The 20,870-nt window shown below is 42.0% G+C and overlaps 1 protein-coding gene across 3 annotated transcripts; it reads right to left on the bottom strand.

Annotated features, from left to right (window-relative positions):
* Positions 1–1,971: 1,971 nt before the first annotated feature.
* LOC108671794 lies at positions 1,972–20,870 on the bottom strand. 3 transcript variants are annotated; one of them, XM_047883743.1, is made up of 25 exons: positions 20,726–20,870; positions 19,224–19,383; positions 18,558–18,591; positions 18,212–18,356; positions 17,389–18,045; positions 16,936–17,121; positions 16,656–16,717; positions 16,103–16,291; positions 15,209–15,380; positions 14,939–15,046; positions 14,521–14,591; positions 13,804–14,076; positions 13,320–13,438; positions 12,914–13,047; positions 12,316–12,487; positions 12,053–12,181; positions 11,656–11,842; positions 11,256–11,383; positions 8,279–8,434; positions 7,872–7,982; positions 7,437–7,488; positions 7,207–7,222; positions 6,921–7,053; positions 6,374–6,468; positions 1,972–5,564 (listed from the first exon to the last, which is right to left on the bottom strand). In XM_047883743.1, exons 1-25 carry the CDS (start codon positions 20,861–20,863, stop codon positions 3,150–3,152), a joined length of 6,042 nt encoding a protein of 2,013 aa, XP_047739699.1. In that variant the 5' UTR covers positions 20,864–20,870; the 3' UTR covers positions 1,972–3,149. The 3 variants fall into 3 exon arrangements, with proteins under 3 accessions (XP_047739699.1, XP_018014865.1, XP_018014866.1); XM_018159376.1 differs by lacking the exon at positions 7,207–7,222 and having other exon boundaries at positions 7,421–7,488; XM_018159377.1 differs by lacking the exon at positions 7,207–7,222 and having other exon boundaries at positions 7,421–7,488; positions 12,914–13,044.

Raw genomic sequence — 20,870 nt, 5'->3', positions numbered from 1 at the left:
ACACGATCGTCGCCACTTCGCTCGGACCTGACCATGCAATGCAATGTTCCTCCCTACTACATTGGGTGATGACGTGGTATAAAATTTGGCGAGGAAGGTTCGGCGGAGAAGTAGCAAAGCCGGTGAAAAGAGGCTTTCGAATCTTCTTATGGGATGATGGAATAAATGTAAGAAATATTTTGGTGTTGATGCGAAGAATCCGTAATAGTTGCATCAGGGTTGGTCTTATCTCCGTGGCAGGACAAGAATACAGCAAGCGATGTTAGGGATGAAGACAGTATGAGGAAGGAACAGAAAAAGAAATTATTCTTACTTTCGACGGTGAAAAGAAGGAAATGAGCCTGGTATTACTTTTTTGTATTTTGAACCAATAAAAATTGCAGAAACATTTATTGAAATTTTCTTTAATGCAGAGACGTTACTGAACTCCCTGTTCTGTTGCCACCAAAAATGTAGTTTATTTGTAGGTTAATGTAAATACAGCATTTCCTTAGGAGATGTTCTTGACTAGAATGAGCGATGCACCACGCAGGTTAACAGATACGAGGAAAATGATTACAACTGTTAATTAATGGAATGAAGCGATAGGTTTAATATGATTCATTTTCCTTGAGTCCTTATCTCAGTACAAGGATTGTTAGCCAAAACATGAGGAACCTTGCCGCAAAAAATTGCTCCTTAGCAAAAACGAACGAGTCATTCTCGTTTGTGTCGGCCGGTTGGTGGTTAGAAGCGGTGCTTGCCGTTCTCAAGTGTCATATTCATCTTTCGACTCCGAAAATGCTGGTCTTCTATACTCTTTGCAAAATAACAGCTATTAACGATATATTTACTGGGCGTTATACATGTACAACTCGAGAAAATAAAGGATACACATGTTCGTTAACTGATAGTTCAGTGGCTGCTGAGGTTCTTTAGAGGATAGTACTGAGTTCTGCTGAGGATAGTTCTGAGGCTGCTTCTCCAGGAAGTACAATTAAGGATTTCCATGTCCTGAAAGCTTGAAGGTTTTATCAAACGTTGAACTTCTGATTGTCTTTTTTTATAGCAAGACGCTGATATTAAGAAGTCAAAGTAGTGAGTAGATTTCATGTGCGACTTTTATGTACCAATTTCATTAATTGAAATGAAATTATTACTTTACTGGGAGATCGATCGAAATCAACGATTGTGAATTTTTTTGTCATTGCACCTATCCTACAGACGGCACGAAATTAGTGGCATTTAATGCCGTTCGTTGCAACATTCTCAGGGCGTAAGCGTCTCATAATGTAAAACGCACATCAATATGTCTCAATTCTGCACTCTTGTACTGACGGACGTAATATCGCTCGATTTGAGAGGCTCGTGCAGTTAATATCGTAATATCGCTCTTGATTGCAGTTGTTGGACCGCAGGATCAGTTGCGACTGATTGCATGCCGGGGACTTTCAGTTGAACTGCGAACCAGATCTTGCAGACGCTACTGGATTACGTACGCCTGGCCTGGCCCTTGCATGCGCAAGTTTCCGCTCCCTGTCCCCCCAGCCCACCATTTCTAGGTTGACTTAACCCTTGATGCGAATAATATGTGGGGCGTCTAAAAATTGTGACGTATTAACGAATAATCAAGCGAACTCCAAACATGTATGGCAAATGCCCTGATAATTATCAACTCGCTTTCACATAAAAATATTTATAGTAGGTGCATCGTAGTTGTGGTCTGAGCGCACGGCCTCTCTAGAAATTCTTTTCCATTATTAATTTTTCAGCTCATGAATCGTAAGGTCCTGTAAGCTGTACATAATCGTTTGCAGTATCGTTTTTAGCGCTTAGTGCATTTCACACCGGACATCATCACGTTGTGATAATGCAGCATGTAATAGTGGAAGAGCGTGCCCGCAGTCATTTAGGTTAGTTTCTTCTCATTATGGTGCTCAAAATATTCATAAATTCAAAGCACAGCAGAAGTATACTGTAATAAAACAATAATTATAAGCATGAAATTTTATTGCAAAGATGCGGGGAGTCACTCAGTCGGTAGAGGAAGCAAGTTTTCTTGCAATAACCACTCGTGTCAAGAATAAGCAGTTATAAGGTAGGCAGCAAGGCCGAAAGTTCACCTAATAAATAAGGCTATTCAATTATTAGTATTAAGGCAATTTTTAGCTTGACCGACATGATTATCCGACATGATTTTCTAAAATGATTGTTGACCGCAGTTCTCCGAATGAAGATGGCTTAATAACTTAGGATTAAGAACGCTATTTCATTGGCTAACGTCAACCCGGGTGCCTTTCAGTTTTCATTTGCATTTCATTTCCATTACTGTTCTGAAATTCAACATGCTTGGCGTCTGCGATGTTTTCGACGTGTTTTTAAATTAGGCAAATTTACAACGAGTGATACATTTTGGGTAAATAACAACGTAAAGTGGAGACAAACGGCAGGAAACCTTCGTTCACACTCTGGCGCGGTGAACTTTGAAGGTGATTGACGTAAGTTTAATGACCGTACAATAGAAGTGAATTGCTATCAATTTCATCACTCAACTTAACATGAAGTAAATAAACTTGAAAACTGATAAAGAAATTAAACTCTGAATTGTGGTAAAATTAATGCAATAGTTTCAACTATAAATCTTCGATTGTATCATCGTTTTGATGCCAGGAGTCAAATTTATGACTGCAGCTAACTTACTCATTCAGGTTAGTAGATACATTGTTATAAAAATACAGTAAATAATTGACTGCATATTATCATGCAATTTACAGACATTTACAAACGGTAAAATGAAAAACACTACCTGACCTAAAATTATGACTCATTCCATGAGTCGGGTAAAAAATTCAACACCATAACTTTATCCAAATATTTCTTCGAGAAAATGAACGAACGACTCAAGTGGATGTCTTTGGCGCTTCTATCAAACTATTCGCAGATAATCTCTTCCCATGAAATCTGGTTAGATTCTGGGGAGTTTATCATGTTCATGTACAGCACACCATGCACCAACTCGCAATACTAAATTGCTTTGGAGGCAAGCGAATTATTACAAGTTCGAGCTACACAGAAACCTACGCGGAGTATTAGAAAATTTTCTATATAGATGAATCGTAGGCCATGAACTAACGGCACACTTATTTGAACGAATAATAAGAAACGACTGATTATTTTACTAGGGTTCTGCCAGGTGTCGGATTAAGCGATCGGGATGAAACCCGATTTTTACGTACGGGTTCGCCCGAGTCAGAAGTTTTTGATGTTGAAGAGGTAGTGGGGCGCATGAAGGCGGGCAGGGTTCTGCTGCAGCCTGGCGCTGCCGGAGGTGTAGTCGACACTGTTTTCCGAGTGCTGATGCTGGTACTCGTTTTCGTAGGCACCGCTCGAAGGCTTGATAATTTTTCCGAAAGAGGGGCTTTGTCTCGAGACCCAGATACCGATGCCCGCGGCGTCGGAGTCGCTCGTGTGGTGCCAGAACGACTGTTGCCGGAATTTGATCTAGAAAGGTTTTCTTTTGAGCTTCCCGAATCTCCTCGCTTAACTTTAGCGGAGCTAGAGCTCACTGATCGCGGCTGAGTTATCTTGGAATTTAGAGTTGCAGCTCGAGGCTGAACTGGTACCAACGGCCGCTTGGTTGTAGTTATCAAGCGAGAACTAGAAGCGTTGGATACACTGCGCGTTGGTGCTTTACGTACAGAACCATCACTTGACTGCCTACCTATTGAACCTACAGATCGAATTGAATCGTTTCTAGACACAGGTCGAGAAGATATGGGGCCATTAGAAGTGTAAAAAGTGCTTGATGTTCGTGCTTGGCCGTTCTGAGTGGGCGCAAGGTGGCTTGGCTCTGCAGCCAGACCACGTCTTAAAGATTTGGTTAAATTTTTAAATGGAGACGAATAATCTGATAATTTTGATCTATTGCCCGAATCCGACCGGTTGCTAACTACACTAGCATTGCTCGGGGAGTTTGATAAAGGCCTGGCTGGTTTAACTGTATTTACTGACGTCCCAGAAGCGAGAGACGACCGCGACGAACGAAGGCTGGCATGGGAACTGGATTTATCAACTCTATTGCTATTTGGCGACACATCAATAGAGTTATCGTTGCTAGTGCGGCTAATTATGCCCTTTAGATCATTCATATAATTTCCATTGTGATATTCCTGGTTAGCAATTTCTGATTTGAGGCTGATCGTGTCTTCAAAACCTTCATCTTTTTCATCCTTTGAAGAGCCCCTGCCATTTCTCACGGACCCGGGTCTGGCTTCACCCTGCCTCCGGCTTGCATCCTGAACACGGAGACCTGATGCCAAGGCTTCTCTAACGTGATTCGGATCGATGGCGCTTCGAATCCTGTCTCCTCTTCGCGTTCTTAAAGATGGAGCCGTGGCGGAGGAGCTTAAAGTACGGAATGATCCGCGAGCTTCAGAGCCTCGGGCCAAGAAGGAATCTTGATTTTTCCTTTGCAGTCTTTCTGAAGCAGGAGGCTTGGGGTCGTTGCGGAAGCTACTGCGAGTTGCTTTATTAACATCGTACTTGTCGGAACTAGGGAACAGCTTGCGCGTAATCTTGTTCTTAAGGGAGCTCTCGTCTTGACTTTCATCAGCATCCAGCTTGTAATCTTTTAATTTCTGCCATCGTTTTAGACGTGAATCTTTATCGTCAGCATTGCTTGTGATAGAAACGCTTTGCGCAGCGTCCAAAATGTTCGTTGATAGCGTCTCCCGCACCGCGGACACAGGCACGTCGGGTTCGCTTAACATTCGTGCTTCGGGTTGACGGTCTTCATTGTCTTTTCCCTCAGAGCGGTCAACACCTTTCTTGTGGCGCAAGGTTTTTCTCACTGATGCAAACCTTTGGAAATTTCCGTCACCCAACTCATCACAAGCATCGCTCTGTTTTTGACGGAAAAGCATTTGTTCCGTTTCACTGTCGCCATCTTTAGCCAGGTCAGCCAATTTCTTGAATTTCATCAGCCTTTGTGAAGGTAAATGAGAGCTTGGAGCCTCACCCTCTCCGTCACTCACGCCCATGCGATTTTTCTCTCCGTCGAGAATTGCTTCTCCCACAAGCGCCTTTCTTCCTTGGCTCGTCATGCTCCTGAACTTGCGATTTTCTCTTCGCTTTTCGAACTCGTGGTCTTCGTCCACGGTAGATTGTGCCACCCAGTTATTGGCATTGGGTGATTTAAAGCTCCGTGTGCCATCGGCTCTCCTTGTCACGGGAGGCGTCTCGATGTTTTCAGCATCAATGTCGTACTTATCATCCCCTTCGTCTTCCCGTGACAGTTGCCTCATATGACGAGGCAGAGATGCCTGACGACCTAAGCTCACGGTAGCTCCCCTAACTTGATCGTTTTCTATGTTAGAATTGTTAACGTTGCAAAGGTCGTCAGGAGCTTCTTCATCCAAAGACTTGAGTGTGCCTGCAAGATGCGAGGTATCCATGTTACTGCGCAGACGATCCTGCAGTGCATTGCGCAGAGTACCGGGAGTCATGGTGCGCTGGTAAGCCTTCTTCTCGCGCCGCTTCTCGCCAGCGGTAATGTCTCGAGGAACATCAGGCTCATCGTATTCCGCCTGCACGAAACGGTATAGCATTTGGCTGGTGAACTAAGGAAAATTACAGGCAAACAATGTTCCCGAAACAATGCAAGGTTTTTCCTATTCATCGTAACGCTCCAATGTTATCACAGGAAATTTTTATATGAAATACGAACAAATGTATTGATAAATTTAACATTGAAACGGGGTAGCGCGTGTAAAATGTAAATCAAATAATTTGGTTATATTTACAGGGTTGTTCTGGATGATGGACCCAATTTAATAAATTCGTATTTATTTAAGTTAAAATTACAAATGAATAACTTATACACCAATGGAAAGAAAAAGATTCAGTTTTTTAATATATTTGTACATGTTCAATAATATCTCTTGTGCTGACTAGCAAACATCTAAGCGGTCCATCATCTATAATAACCTTGTACATCATAATTTTCCATCATTTTACAAACCGAATTGGAGTTCTTAATGAATGATTCTCATTATTAATAAACCTCCGAATGTGTCTAGCAATTTTACGTTACGCCAACTTTCTTAATTTCCACGCCTACCGTCTTCCTAAACATATTTAGCTACTTTTTAACTACACGTAGCAATAGTTATGTAGACGACCCTACAAATAACTATTCCTGATTTCTATGCCTACTCCCATCTTATCGATATTTGACTACTTCTGAACTACACATAGTAATATTTATGTAGACGACCCAATAAATATCTATTCCAGATTTCTATGCCTACTCCCATATTATCGATGCTTAGATATTTCTCAACTACACATAGTAATATTTGATACAAATTACGCAAAAAAAACACGCCCCTCGTACCTTCTCTATGTTCCTGAGCATGTCAGCCGAGACGTCGACCGCCTGTCTGTACTGGTCCAGGAGACTGGCGGCCGGCGCTGTTCTGGCCGCAAGCCCTGCAGCAACAACAAACAAACTCTAACTAACTGCAGCAACAAACTCTAACTCAACTTTTTTATTTCAACAACAAACTCTAACTCATGCCAGTGAAATAAAACGAACAATAAGGCGCATTAGGTGCTAGCATGGAATCACAGAATGACGAGTGACGAAGGTTCAAACTTCGTTATGTTAATTCATGTTTACAAAAGATAGTATTTTTGTTCATGCAAGAATGGGTTTGGGTTGAACGAGAGAACACTGAAACGTACTTTTGTATCCTCTTACCTGCTGGCTATAAATTGAACTGGTAGGATCAGATCAGAGTTACAATCAAATAAATTATTATAAGTAAACCCAAAATTTTAATGCAAGTCACTTTAAAACTATCGCAAGCTGGCACAAAATGAAACTGAAAAAAATGAAATTTTTATTATGCGATTTTGTCCTCAATGATCGGTTGAGTTACCGTCAGATGCTTTCCCTTCATGGGAGGGGTGCCTGATGTACAGCTTGATGGTGTCAGAGTCCGCAGTGTGGCCCAGGTCGTGGATGAGGGAGGATCTGCGGCTCTCTGCATCATCTGCTCCGTCTATGGATGCCTGTAATGTTAACATTAGTTAGAATATTTACATTAAAGGGCATAATCCAAAATTTCAATTAAACTGAAGGCAAAAGAACATTGGATATATTATGCGTAGGAGTTTAGCTGAACTCAAAAATGTACCTACGCCATTCGTTCGAAAGCACCTCACCTCAGGTGAGGCGGGACAACAAGGAGAGCACCTCACCTCAGGCGAGGCGGGACAACAAGGCGAGCACCTCACCTCAGGTGAGGCGGGACAACAAGGAGAGCACCTCACCTCAGGCGAGGCGGGACAACAAGGAGAGCACCTCACCTCAGGCGAGGCGGGACAACAAGGTGCACCTCACCTCAGGTGAGGCGGGACAACAAGGAGAGCACCTCACCTCAGGCGAAGCAGGAGTGCCCGCGGGTCGGGATCTATGGCGACGAAGGCGACGAGCGGCGGTTGGCGCTATCGAGGGAATAAAATGTAAACGAAAATAATAGTAGAGCGAATCTAGGAAAAAAACTGAAATTTATAAAATTTGGAACCAATATTTTATATGCAATTAAGCTAAATAGAAATAACTAAAATATGGTAGGGAGCTATGGCAAGAATTATCGTAGACAGCTTTGTAAGAAGAGTTATCAGTAAAGTGGTATCGTTTGAAAGAAATACCCAACAAAACTACTCGAACCAAGTAATACTGAAACGTGATAATCATCATTTTATTATGCTTTAAAGCACGACCAGAAAATCACATACTTCTTCTGGGATACTTTGCTACAATTTAGACGGCTTATGCTTGTAGATACAAGCAGTGACACGCAAGCTAAAAGGTTCGAGTGACCAACCTTCAGTATCACAGTTTAGGACGGCCTCTTCACACGAGTTGGCGACATTAAGGTTACTCTTGCGCCACGACGACTTGTCGCGGTCTGACTTGCCTGCTGGCGACTGTACTTCTGTATGGAACAAGCAAATTATGAATAATCACAATACAAAAATTTCGAAAAATAACAGAACCTCCACAAAAATCACACACGATAACAGATTATATGTGTTTCCGGAGAACTAAAATTTTTATTTTCAAAGTGTCAGTTGTAATAACAACAACCACAAGATCAAAGAAGTCTTTAATTGCCAGATGTATAATCCATATCGGACAAGATAAACACGTTAAGATTTAAGAAAGCATGAAACTGCAAGATAAAGGAACAGTGTAACTAGAAGCCACTTCCATTATTGCCAGAACATTTACCGGCGATGGCCTCCATGGTTGCGATGACGTCGGTCTTGTCGACCGACGGCCGCCAGTCCTTGTACACGCGGCGGTAGGGCGTCGGGTTATCAGGGGCGTCGTCGTGATGTTCGACCAGCGTGCCCAGGCTGGGGCTCGGGCACACGGGTGACGAGTCTGTGCAATGCATTAACGTCAGCGAGCTGAATGTTGCTGCATAACTGTGCGAAGGTTAATGTTTATTTCTATGAGTATAAAGCTTCTGTGAAGCTCTGTGTGTTCTTATCTTCTATGATAGAGAGCTTCTGTGTCAAATACTGGGAAAAATTGGAATGAGTGAAAAATGTATGAGGCTTGTGAGAAGTATGTATGTGAATACTAGAGCAAAATATAGACTTGGGGATATTGAGACGGACTGGGTGAGGAGCAGGAGAGGCGTACGGCAAGGCTGTATCCTGTCTCCGCTTCTCTTCAACCTCTACACAGCAGAGATGGCCACGAGGGTGAGGAGAATGGATGTTGGTGTGCGTGTAGGCGGCGAAAGGTTAAGAATGCTTCTGTATGCTGATGATGCTGTGATTATGAGTGAAAATAGCGAGGAACTGCAAAGTATGCTGGACTGTGTGACTGAGTATGGGAGGGACTTCAATGTGCGATTCAGTGCGGAGAAGAGCCAAGTACTTGTTGTGAATGGATCGATTGAGGATATGAGCAGAGTGTGGATGTTGGGAGGGAATGAGATTGTTAGGACAATTGAGTATAAGTACTTAGGGATATGTGTGGACCATGAAGGATGTCAGAGAACAAAGGCCGCGAATCTAAGTAAGGCAAACCAATGGTTGGGTATACTTGGAAGTGCAGCAAAAGTGAGAGCGAGTAAGTATGAAGTATTGAGAGAAGTGTGGAAGAGTGTAGCAGTGCCTAGCATTATGTATGGATTGCATGTGATAGCATATAGTGATGGCGAGCTAGATAAATTGGAATTGGTACAAAATAGAGTGGCGAGATTGGCACTAGGAGCCCCCAGGTGGACTGCAGTAGAGGCCCTGAGAGGAGACATGGGTTGGAGTACCTTCAAGGAAAGAAGAATGAGAGCAGTTTTGATCAAAATATGAATGTATGTATGATGGTAGTAGAGGTGGGGACCTTCTGTTTTGTGTTAGGGCAGGCGCGCTAGGTGTGAATGGACATACATACAGGTGGAATGAAAGGAGAGAAGATAAATGTTTTATGTGTGATGGGGATGAGAAGGAAACTGTAGAGAGCACTTGTTGATGGAATGTGGGGCGTATGAGAGAGAGCGTCAGTCTATGATAGAGGTGATTCTAAATGAGAGAGGTGAGACTAACGAGGTGGGGCATGAGAGAACAAGCGAAGAGTGGATGGCGATAATTACGGGTCTGTCTGAGGGAGCAACTGCGGATATGCTTGAGAGTGTGAAGAGATATTTGGAAAACGTGTGGAGGATGAAGGAGAGGAGGTGGATGATAAGAGTGGAGTCTTGAGGAATGGAGGGTTGTGAGAGGGGAGGGTGGAAAGACATATATGACCGTGCCGAATTGTTTTAGCACGTTGTTTTACTTTTTTGGGATTGTCAAATTTTTATATTTTTTCTTAGGACAGCTGTGAATATGGTATATTTGAACTTTTTTGTTAACATAAGAGTGTGAACTTTTAATTCTTTTTGATGCTAGTAAAAGTTTTTAGGCAGCGTGTATGACCGATTTAAATGTCGTGACCTAGGTCACCACGCACCCCAATTCCAATTCCATAAAGTAAAGTGTATTTGAATATGAAGTGGTATTGAGTATTTCGTCAGTATAATACGTCACGTGAATTCGTAGGAGAAGAGTTCGGGCAACGTATCAATATGAGCGAGCTGAATGTTGCTGCAGAACTGTACGAAGGTTAATTTTTATTTCTATGAGTATAGAGTAAAGTGTGTATGAGTGTTTGAGTATGAAGTGGTATTGAGTATTTCGTCAGTATAGTAAATCGCGTGAATTCATAGAAGAATTTGTGCAATGCATTAATATGAGCGAGCTGAATGTTGCTACAGAACTGTACGAAAATTAATTTTTATTTCTATGGGTATAAAGTAAAGTGTATTTGAGTATGAAGTGTTATTGAGTATTTCTTTAGTAGATTACGTCACGTGAGTTCGAAAGAGGAGAATTTGTGCAACGTATCAATATGAGCGAGCTGAATGTTGCTGCAGAACTGTATGAAGGTTAATTTTTATTTCTATGGGTATAAAGTAAAGTGTATTTGAGTATGACGTTGTATTGAATATTTCGTCAGTATAGTAAGTCACGGGAATTCGTAGGAAAAGAGTTTGGCAACGTATCAATATGAGCCAGCTGAATGTTGCTGCAGAACTGTACGAAGGTTAATTTTTATTTTTATGAGTATAGGGTAAATTGTGTATAAGTATTCGAGTATGAAGTGGTATTGAGTATTTCGTGAGTACAATACGTCACGTGAATTCGTAGGAGGAGAGTGTGTGCAACGTATCAATATGAGCTAGCAGAATGTTGCTGTATGACTGTTTGAATATTATTTCTATTTCCATCAGTATATTGCTTCACTTGAATTTTTTTATTAAAGTATATAAATATAAGGAGGTCACGCTAAGTTCTTTAAACGATACATTGAAAACCAAATAATTGTTGAAGGTAAAAGAGAAGCAATGAAAATATAATATAAATTAGAAAGCGCGTAAAGTGAGAGTTCCGGTAAAACTCTATAGCGAGGTGAATAATTCTTGTTATCAAACACTAAAAATTACTCTTAAATCTAACGCACTCATAAAGACCACAATTTCAAACAAAAAACATAAAATTTTAACACATAAAACAGGTATTAAGTGTAAAAAAAAAGATCAAATTACACCCACCCATGTGAAGACCACAATTTCAAACAAAAAACATACAATTTTAACACACATTTTAACACATGCAACAGGTATTAGAGCGTAAAAAGATCAAATTACACCCACCCATGGAGGAGGCGTTGTCGAGGTCCAGCGATTTCCTGTGGTGCTGCAGGCGGCGCTTCAGCTCAGCGCGCTTCTCCTCCTTCTCGTTCTCCTTGAACCAAGACTCGATCTTCTGACGCCAGTTTTTGCTAATATCAAAGCGAGAGATGCTTAGATTCATCAAAATAATTGCAAAGAACAAATATATAGCATGAAATAGCAAACAGTTTTTTTATTTTTACGGACAAATATTTATCTGACAATGCATTATCACGCCTCACACTTAAAAAAAAATTTTCCTACACCGACAATTCTAAATTGTTTGCTAGGAGTAAAAATGTTCCAGCTGGAAAACAAAACAAGAAATCCGAACGGGAGAAAGTTTAAGCAGTTACTGTTGAAGTCTTTCCATAAACCAGACCTCGGTCTTGCCGGGTCCAGATTTTTGTCACTCTCTACGGCGCCGTTACTACGACGTTCTTCGTCAGTAGTCGTCGGCCTGCATGCGCCGTTCATATCGACGGAGGGCGACAGCAACTGGCCGCGTCCTCTGCTGCCACCGCGGGGGCGGCGGGCGAACGATCGATCCAGGGACCCGTAGCCGTCCACTGGCGACCAAGACGAGATTTGTAACGAAATGTTTCTTTCGGTGCTATTTATCATACATGTAACCTAGAAATGTGTAAAGCAATAGTGCCTCTATATTTCTAACTTTTAACTCATTATAAATTATGAGCTACATACAGGAAGCATTGAATAATATAATATGCTTTGCAGTTAAGTTAAATAGTTGAGAAAAAGCAAGGTGATGTTCGTACCGCTAAGGGCCTTCCTCTCGCGAGTGTGGTCGTGTCCGCCGGTGGCCAGGAAGTCCATGAGTTTGTGGTCGTCCTCCTCCGACGGCACCCGCGACCTGCGGCGTCGTAGCGAGCCGTTCGGCGTGACGTCTGTGGCGGTACACACATCCATCATAACGGGCAATCGAATAAAGAAATTGATGCAATAATTATGTTTTTACTCTCACAGTTATGTTTGACCAGATAATTTTGAGCATGAACATAAGAATATACAGTAGAAGTACCCGGAGAGTGGTCTGCTCCAGAGTAAGGGTCAAGGGATTGGGTTGGTGTGCTGAAGGAGCCCACGCGGCGGCGAGTTAGGCGAGGAGAGTTGCACACCGAAGGTTCGTCTTCAGAAGTGAGCCCACCGTTATGCTGCTGCAGCGCTTCCAGCTGCTTTCTACCTTTCTTACCCTGCAGAATAACTTCCTGTGTAATAACTATTTAATAACTAATATACTTTGCCACACTTCCTACTTTTCTTGCCCTCTCACAATATCGGCAGGGGGTGTGTTATGCCGATAACGTTGACTCAATATCAACAAAATTTATTCTTATAAAAAATCAATAAATATTTTACACGAATCTATAGAAATTTAGTACTTATGAGTATTTTGACTAGGTCGCTCGTAGTCGTAGGTCTTCACTGAAACTTGATTTCTGATTTAATTTTGCGAGCTACAAAAAACAACCAAAAGAAAAAAAACCAAAGTTCCAGTTAAAAAAAACAAAGAAAACAACCCAAGAGAAAATAAATCAACGAAAACTAGAAACGTATTTGCCACGAATGAAATTAAACAACACTAAATAAAAGTATAAGTAGGCAGTACAAACACTGACTCTGTTGAAGTGCACTTCAGCGACGTTGATGTGCGGTAAGGGAGGCTGTGGTCTCTCCAGACCATCCAAGGCGTTCAGGTCAGACTCTGACTCGCTGTACGATGCCGGCCGAGGCGCGGCGCTGCCTCCACCTCCAACACAAACATAACACAAACATAACTTCAGCATAAACATTTTTTTTTTTTGAAAATAAATTGTATTTTACTGAAATTATACTCAATTCACTGAAACTGGATTATAAGCGCAACAAAATTTATCCAGCAATTCTCCAAAAGTTACACGCTGTAACTTACTTCCATGAAGCGCAGCATTAATCCTTGCAATTTTATATTATAATGAGAATTCTGTTGATAGCTCAAGTAAATCAAAAATATAAAAATCTGCAACAAGCAAAGAAGGCACTCACTGGCGCCCTGAGACGAGACGCGTCTCTTTCCGAGGTTGTCTTCCCTGGCGCGTCGCCGCTGTTCAGCCTCGACCTCCTGCTGCTTGCGACGGTTGTTCTCAACCGTCGCTGCCTTGAACCTTAACAGCAAAATGCGCTTCGTAAAATATAAAAAGAAAATGCATGCCGTTTGTTTTTAAAACATGCGTGATGCATTGGAAAAAACTTCGGCATTATGCGGGAACAGTACTATTATATATATAGATCATCACCAGAACTACATTTTTATATAGAGGGTTTTTTTCCAGATGCTAGTCAACATTGCAACCGCAATTTAAGTTATGTAAATCAAATGCCATCATTCGGCCAGGTACAAACGCTAATAGTTTTTTACCAATGCATCTAAAAATACTCAACGAGCTACAACTAAGAACAGTTTTCCTGGTGCAGCTCTACAGAGCACGAAAATTTTTAAAACATTAAAAAATCCACAAAATTAGCTAACTTGGAGCAGAAGGCATTGAAGATTTTGAAGCACTCTTCGAGCTTGAAGGTGTTTGGGTCTTCACAGAAGTAGGCGGCGACTTCGAGCCGGACTTTGTCGGCCTCTGCAATGCCTTGCTTGAGGGCGTCGATGTCGTGACGCGCCTGCTGCAGGAAAGGCGTCATCTGACCCAGGAGTTGGGCTGGGGTGCCTGGAGCTTGCAGTTGTGTTGACAGTCGCTCCACACGCGCGTCCAACTGCAGCAGGTCGGACTGTAGCGTCACCATGCTCGCTCTGGACACATGCATATTATTAGCGGGGCGTAACTGATTATTAGGTTACATTGAGAAATGATCATAATTAAGTCCATAGAAGATCAAATATTTGGATGAAACATGGAATTTAAGTGACAGGATGGATAGTTCATTCAAAGTGACAGATTTCAAGGGGAAGAATTATTCCATGAAAAAATCTTTGATACAGAATTAGTGCAATATTTGATCACACCGAAAAAACGAAGTCTAGGAGTAATGAATGTATAAAGCAATTATGAAATGTTTTCAAAACTGGCCAGCTGTGATGTGAATCAAGAATATGGTCAAGAAATACTCCTCTATGGTAACCTGATGCAGATCATCAATAATTAATAGAAAACTTTATCCTGAAAGACGTTTATTTCCTAAGTTTTTCTGAGCTACTTATAGTAAAAAATTCAATTAATCAATACTTAATCCATACTTGGTCGCTTCTTCTAAGCAGGGCATCTCCTCGGGGAACTTGAGCAAGTTGGGGTTCTTCCTTTGCGCTTGCTGAAAAATTATACGAAAATGAGACACAATTATAAAAATAAAGTGAATCATAAAGGTGAAATGAATATTTACCTTCAACATATTTCGGCGACAGTGAAAATGATAATGTCATGATCGAACAACAGAGAGTTCAAGAGTTTTTTTATAAGAGTTTATAAGAGTTTTCATAAGAGTTTTCCCGTGGCGCAAGTAAGCATTTTAACACCGGCTACACTTTGACATTTGTATACTGAATAAAACGATTATTACCTGAATTACGAAACAACTTCAAACATCATGAAAATAATTTCGGGTCTAGTGCCTTAAGTATGCCATCTAAGTCATGTGGACAAAGACATAGTCCTCACCTGTACGACGAAGTGCAGGAGGTTCACGCCGGGTTTGTTCGCACGAATGTCGGTGAGCTTCTGTAGCGACGACAGCTTCATGCCGGCCGCGTCTCCTGCGTAACCGCCCTGGCAGATGAAGAAAAATCTACGTAAACTAATTTCTTATCTCTGCTACGAATCGAAATCATCGTATTAAATTAATTGTATTCCGTTTAATAAGAGATCCGTTACCTTTCGCAATGGAAAACCAGGTAAAAGAGATCAATAAGACGGTTTGTGGTGACTCACGTTATTAAGGAAATTGCCAGCCACAAGGACCATGTAGAGAATCTCGTGGAGTTTGGTGTTTGTGATGAGATCCCGGCCAGCGTAGATAATAGCGTTAATACTCGGGTCAATCTGATCCAGTGTTGATTCGAATTCTTCCTTCAGTAGCAGCGCCTCGATCCGCAGCTTATACCTAAAAGAAGCGGGTGCAGACATAAATTAATTAGTCTCAAGCTTATGAGAAAATTGGCACCAGAAAGAAAAATTCATTGACACAACATGAATTTTTCCGTTTCAAGCAAAGCCATTTAGAACAAATGGCTCTCATTTTCGCGTGAAACTACGTTGAATCTAACGGTAACGAGATAACTGCCTACATCGTATCGAGAAATTTGGGGGGAACTTCATTGCACTGAGCGGCAAAAAATTATTTAGTCTTTTACATATTTTAAAACGAGAGACGCTTTGCATACATATATCTGTATAGACGTAATGTCAGCACATTTCCACAATACATATCCAGTTGTTAAAATCCGGAGCTGACCTTGCCATAATTCCAGGCCTCATGGCCATAATACTAAGGCTTGGAATTTGAGATTTCCTTCAATAAAATGAAAATAAGCTTGTTAAACCTGGCGTTACTCGGTAAGAGGTGCACTGTGCAATAAGCAGTAGGTTAACCAATTGATGCGGGGCAAGATGCTACGATTGAAGATATTTTATCCCACTGAATATAAATACATCGGATTGGGGTGGTTAAAAATATGGCATTCATGATACCAAACTCACAAGTATCCAAGAGAGGCTATAAAGGCACACGAAAATAATCTAAGAAATGTACTCGTGGACGAAAAATGGATTTTTCGCGATCGTTAGAGAAAAAATGAAAGAACAGTCGTCCGTCTCTATACTTACTGAGGCAGTTTCATGAGCGCTATTAGGAACTGTTCTGCCTTCCCAAGTTTATTGCAGGGGCCGTCAAAGTTCCTGAGCATCTCAGCCTCGTCGGGACTCGGCAGAAGTTTGAGCAAATTGCGTAGCTTTTCCGCGCCGAATTCGGCGTGGTCGCCTTCGCGCAGAAGCTCCAGAATTTCTTCGTTGGGTCTGCACAGATTCACGCGTTATAACAGGTAAGATTTCTACCGAAACAAAGTGATCATGAGTCCTTTTTACAGCTCGACCGCTGCTGTGTTAGATTGCGGAGAATGTTTACAAGACAATTTTGAAAATAAATTATTGACAATGAGGCGAATGCACAAAAATTTCATGGAGCATAACACACTACATTAGGCTTTTAGATAAGTTTTAGGAATTCATTTTCAGACAAATCGTGTAAATAGGATGAGAAAACTCACAGGACTACCATTGTATCAGTCAAACGACTCATGCAATAAACAATTTTTGGAAGAAACATCTGTCTAGACAAACATGAACCACTTAGAGCTGCTGTACAACGCTCGAAACTTACACTCGGAACTGTCGTAGGAATATATTGACGTTCAGGCTGCGTTTGCCGTCCAATAAATTGATCTGCAATGGAGAATAATAATAATAATGAGCGTCATAGATAATTAGCAGGTGTAAATGTGGTGAATTTGTAGTAACGAAAACTCCTTTCGTACGAGAAAATCAATATAACAATTTATTAGAACCGAAGAAAGTTTTTTTTTTTAACATTTGAGTCCCTAGGTACTCAATTGAGAGCTTTAACGAATGTCTCCGAACACACACGAGTTGCAAATTTTCACCTGAGAGTTTTGCGATTTGTTTTCCTCCCCGGGAGTGCCAGGCGCTGTCTTGCCCCCAGCAGGAGGCGCCTGCGGTGTCTGTAGGCAGAAGAGGCCCTCGAGCTCCTCCCAGTCAAGAGTGGACGTGGGTGACAGCTTCTCATGACGCACGGCCAGCTTCGTCCAGACATTGTTATTTCCCACCACCTACGAACGAAAAAAATATAACTCGGTACTCACTGCAGTGAGTGACAGAGAGCGCATTTTCTCGTCGACGAAAACTTGAGGTCACGGACGGACGGACGGACGGACAGAAAGACGGACATGGCGAGCACAATAGTGCCCTTTTTCTTTAAAGAGAAAATGCGCTAAAAAGAGCAGAAGAAGCGTACATATAACTTCGTGCCAAAGAATTTCAGTTAACATGTTTGGTCCTTCAGCAGCATCATAGTCAAAGGCTAAAATTATACCCACTTTAGAGTTCGGTATCTTGTTCCAGTTGAAGGTCTTCATTTTGGAGCGCGGCTTTGGCGTGTCCATTTGTGGGAGTCGCACATCAGGTGCGGCTGGGGCAGGAGGCGCCGCGGTTCTTTTCAGCCCCAGCGCAGGACTTCCAGGTGGAGGAGGAGGAGGACCACCAAACGGTGGCGGTGGTGGAACACCACCGGGAGGTGGGGGAGGAGGAGGTGCCCCACCAGGTGGTGGTGGAGGCGGAGGACCACTACCAGGTGGTCGTGGAGGGGGAGGAGCACCACCAGGCAGTGGAGGAGGTGGAGGAGCTCCTCCTGGAGGTGGTGGAATATTTCCTCCAGGAGGCGGAGGTGGTGGAGGAGGTCCACCCGTAAGGGGCGGCGAGCCTGCAGAAGTTGGGGAGTTGGCGACAGGCGTGGTCTCTCTGTGACAGGAGCAGAGGCACCTGCCGGACGACCCGCTCTTGTTGGGCGCGAGGTTGCGGGAGGACGGCGCCCGTAGGAGACGCGCCGTGTCCTGCGCGTCGTCCAGGAGCGTGACGCGATGCATGAGGCGCTCGGCGGTGCTCCACATGACGTCGCTGATGCGGTCACGAGGGTCTATGCGCAAAAGATGCTGAAGGACGTTCAGGAACGGGCCTTCCTGGGGGGTCTCTACCACCTGCACACACGAGGCTACGTGAACAAGGCAAACTTCCGTAATTTTCCACCACAGCTTCATCATTTGTCAATTATTTTAGAAAAACAATTTTTATCTATAATATATGAGTAATTCCGCCATAAAATCTTATTTTGAATCACTTTCTGTGCCTAGACCGGTACAGCACCTGTCGGAGTATGGCGTAGAAGACGTCGACGTGGCTGGTGAGGTCCACACCGTCGGGCCCCGTGATCTGCGCCTCGTCAGTGTCGCGCTGCTCGTCGAACACGTCCAGCTGCACTGCCAGGTCCCGATCCTTGCTCGCGTAGCGTCTGGGCGTACAAAGGACGTCAACCCAGCGATAAGGTTTTAGAAACTAAGAACCCAACAAGGGCTTTTCTGTTGGGTTCTAGAAACTAAGAACCCAACGAAGGTTCTTGGGTTGGGCAATAATTCCTAAAAATATTCAATTACCAAAAGACTTCAACAATAACTGCCTATAATTGTGGGAAACATTAAGAATACAAACTCACCGAAGTTGATTGAGGGCATCCAAAACTTTAAGGCCTGAAAAAAAAGGAAAATAAGTTCAAAGATAGTATACCGTAGTATCTCAGCCTCACGATAAAAAATTCACACTGAGCCAAACCTTCATAAAATATCCCAAGAAAGACGAATGAAAGCCGAGGCCGGCGCTATTGAAGTCGTCTCGAATTTATTAGCAGCATTTTAACAAACTGAGCTTAAGGAGGAGATTTCAACAGACTAAAGATACTGATCTTGTCTAGGAGTCTGAACGCTTTCAGAATACAAATCCAGATCCGAAATTTAATTAGAACATTTGAAGTCATGAACAGTTATGAAAAAGGCATATTAAGTGCGTAAGCAAGTAAACACAATACAATTATTGAGTGACGTGCACTCATTGCAGTTAAATTAACTTACATATCACGAAGCTTTACTTTAATCGTTTCTTAGATAAGTAAGAGTTTATGCAGGGAGTTAAATTATATAAATACCAGGTATTTGCGAAAATTAAAGGCATGAAATGTACGTAGATCCTGCAGTAGAAATTTACGAGTATAATCTGAAGAAAAAATCACTCCGACTAATTTATTCTAATATGAGTTGCAATGATATGCGTAGTTCAGAAATAGAGCACAGATGAACGATAATAACAAACATAACAGAAGACTCACCGATGAACTCATTGCGTATGGATATCCTGGCCTGTAGCTCGGTAGTGGAGATGATGATGCAGTTGATGAAGGCCACCACCACCGTCTTGTACTCAACGCTGGCCGGGCTCCGTAACTCATCTACCACCACCTTGAAGCGGTAGCGCTCCTGCCGCATCTCCTGTAGTGTCAACATGCATAGTTTCGGTAAATAATTATAAATGAATGAAAATTTTAATATTGATTTGATTGCAATCGAATAATAATAAATTCGTACTCAAATACAGGAATTAATAGTGATTATATCACAGTATTTCCCAGTCGAATATCGGCGTTGTAGAAAGCACACGTGTATTAAAGTGAATCAAGATTTCATTTAATTTATTTACCAAATTGAGGCTACAATCATAAACTCCAGTTATGATAATTTCAGGTTTCCAAAAGTTACAACTATCAGCCGAAACCTGGCATGTTCCGTTTAGAAGCTGCAGCACCAATGTTACAAATAACGACAGTTATGTGGTAATGTGTAACATGCCACGTTGCCTCATCACTATCCCCTTCATGCGGATCAAAGTAATTAAGCAATTAGCTGGAATAAACTACGACATAAATTTATAGATGAGACATCGCATCTTGAGTCTATTCCTATACCGGGGCCCATACTTTCAAAAAAAGTTAAGAGATCGTAAGTTCGTCAGCCAATCATTGACAGCCTTTCAAGCAAAATCCACCAATTATAGACAAGAAAATAGAGCGTAAGTACTTACGTTCACTTAGCGAGTTATGAAAGTATGGCCCCAGGAAGTTCTGAGCATTTGAAGGGCCAGATGCTCAAGGGCGTCGCACAAGCAAACACTTGTAGTATTAATCACGAGTAATTTAGGATACCAGCGTTAAACTAACACAATGTTCACGAGTAACATGAGGTTGGAATAATCGCGTCTCTAATTATATGTGAACTGAAGATCCTGGAACAATTTTTGAAGGTTGGGCAATGAAAGTATTTCTTAAGATCGCTGTCGTAAGGGTGTAGTGGATAGAGCGATGAAGTGTTAAATGTTGGGTGCTCTAATCTTAGGCTTGTAGACTTCATTTTTATAATAATACGAGCCACACGGTTTCGCTGCATCTTGAAACATAACCACGTGGCCATTTGAAGTGGCAACACTATTAGGTCGTATTGGTCTCATGCTTGGAACATCAAATATATGTCATTATAAAGGTAATTTTTTTTGCTCAAATTGCAACCATAGAATTCTCCGATATTAGGATTTACGGTAAGAAGATCCATTTGCTATACTGTACTAATGACCTCTCTAAAAAATTTTTTGAAGTACTCGACTAGTCACGATATAGATAGCTTTTTTATAGGCACCAGAAGTGAACAAACCAATGGGCGTTGTTGGATTAACAACGACAGTTATAGTAACACGACGAATTGAAGTATAAAGATATCAACGAATAATCTGAAGATAATAGTCTGCTACACTGTTGATGACAATGGAGATGGAGGATTTTACCTTATAATTGTTGAGAGCCTCGAGAGCCGTGGCGTAGCCATCTGCATTGTACACACACAGCGCTGAGAGGAGCTCGAACACTTGCTTCCTGATTGTCGTGTTGCTCTTGTGGAGCGCTGGTAAAAAAACATAAGTCATAAGTAGG

This window comes from Hyalella azteca, unplaced genomic scaffold (assembly GCF_000764305.2).
Source record: "Hyalella azteca isolate HAZT.00-mixed unplaced genomic scaffold, Hazt_2.0.2 contig13563, whole genome shotgun sequence".
In the NCBI taxonomy this organism is placed as follows: Eukaryota; Metazoa; Arthropoda; class Malacostraca; order Amphipoda; family Hyalellidae; genus Hyalella; species Hyalella azteca.
Note: the sequence above shows the minus strand (reverse complement) of the source record. Positions and strands in the feature narration are given on the sequence as shown.

What these genes read in the sequence shown, in the direction of transcription:
- LOC108671794 (XM_018159376.1), bottom strand. Translation starts at nt 20,863, where the DNA reads ATGACTTATGTTTTTTTACCAGCGCTCCACAAGAGCAACACGACAATC. An exon ending in GCGCTCATGAAACTGCCTCA is followed by an intron (nt 15,381 to 16,102) that starts GTAAGTATAGAG and finishes CGCTTCTTTTAG; the next exon opens with GTATAAGCTGCGGATCGAGG. An exon ending in TGAAGGGAAAGCATCTGACG is followed by an intron (nt 6,469 to 6,920) that starts GTAACTCAACCG and finishes TTGTTGCTGCAG; the next exon opens with GGCTTGCGGCCAGAACAGCG.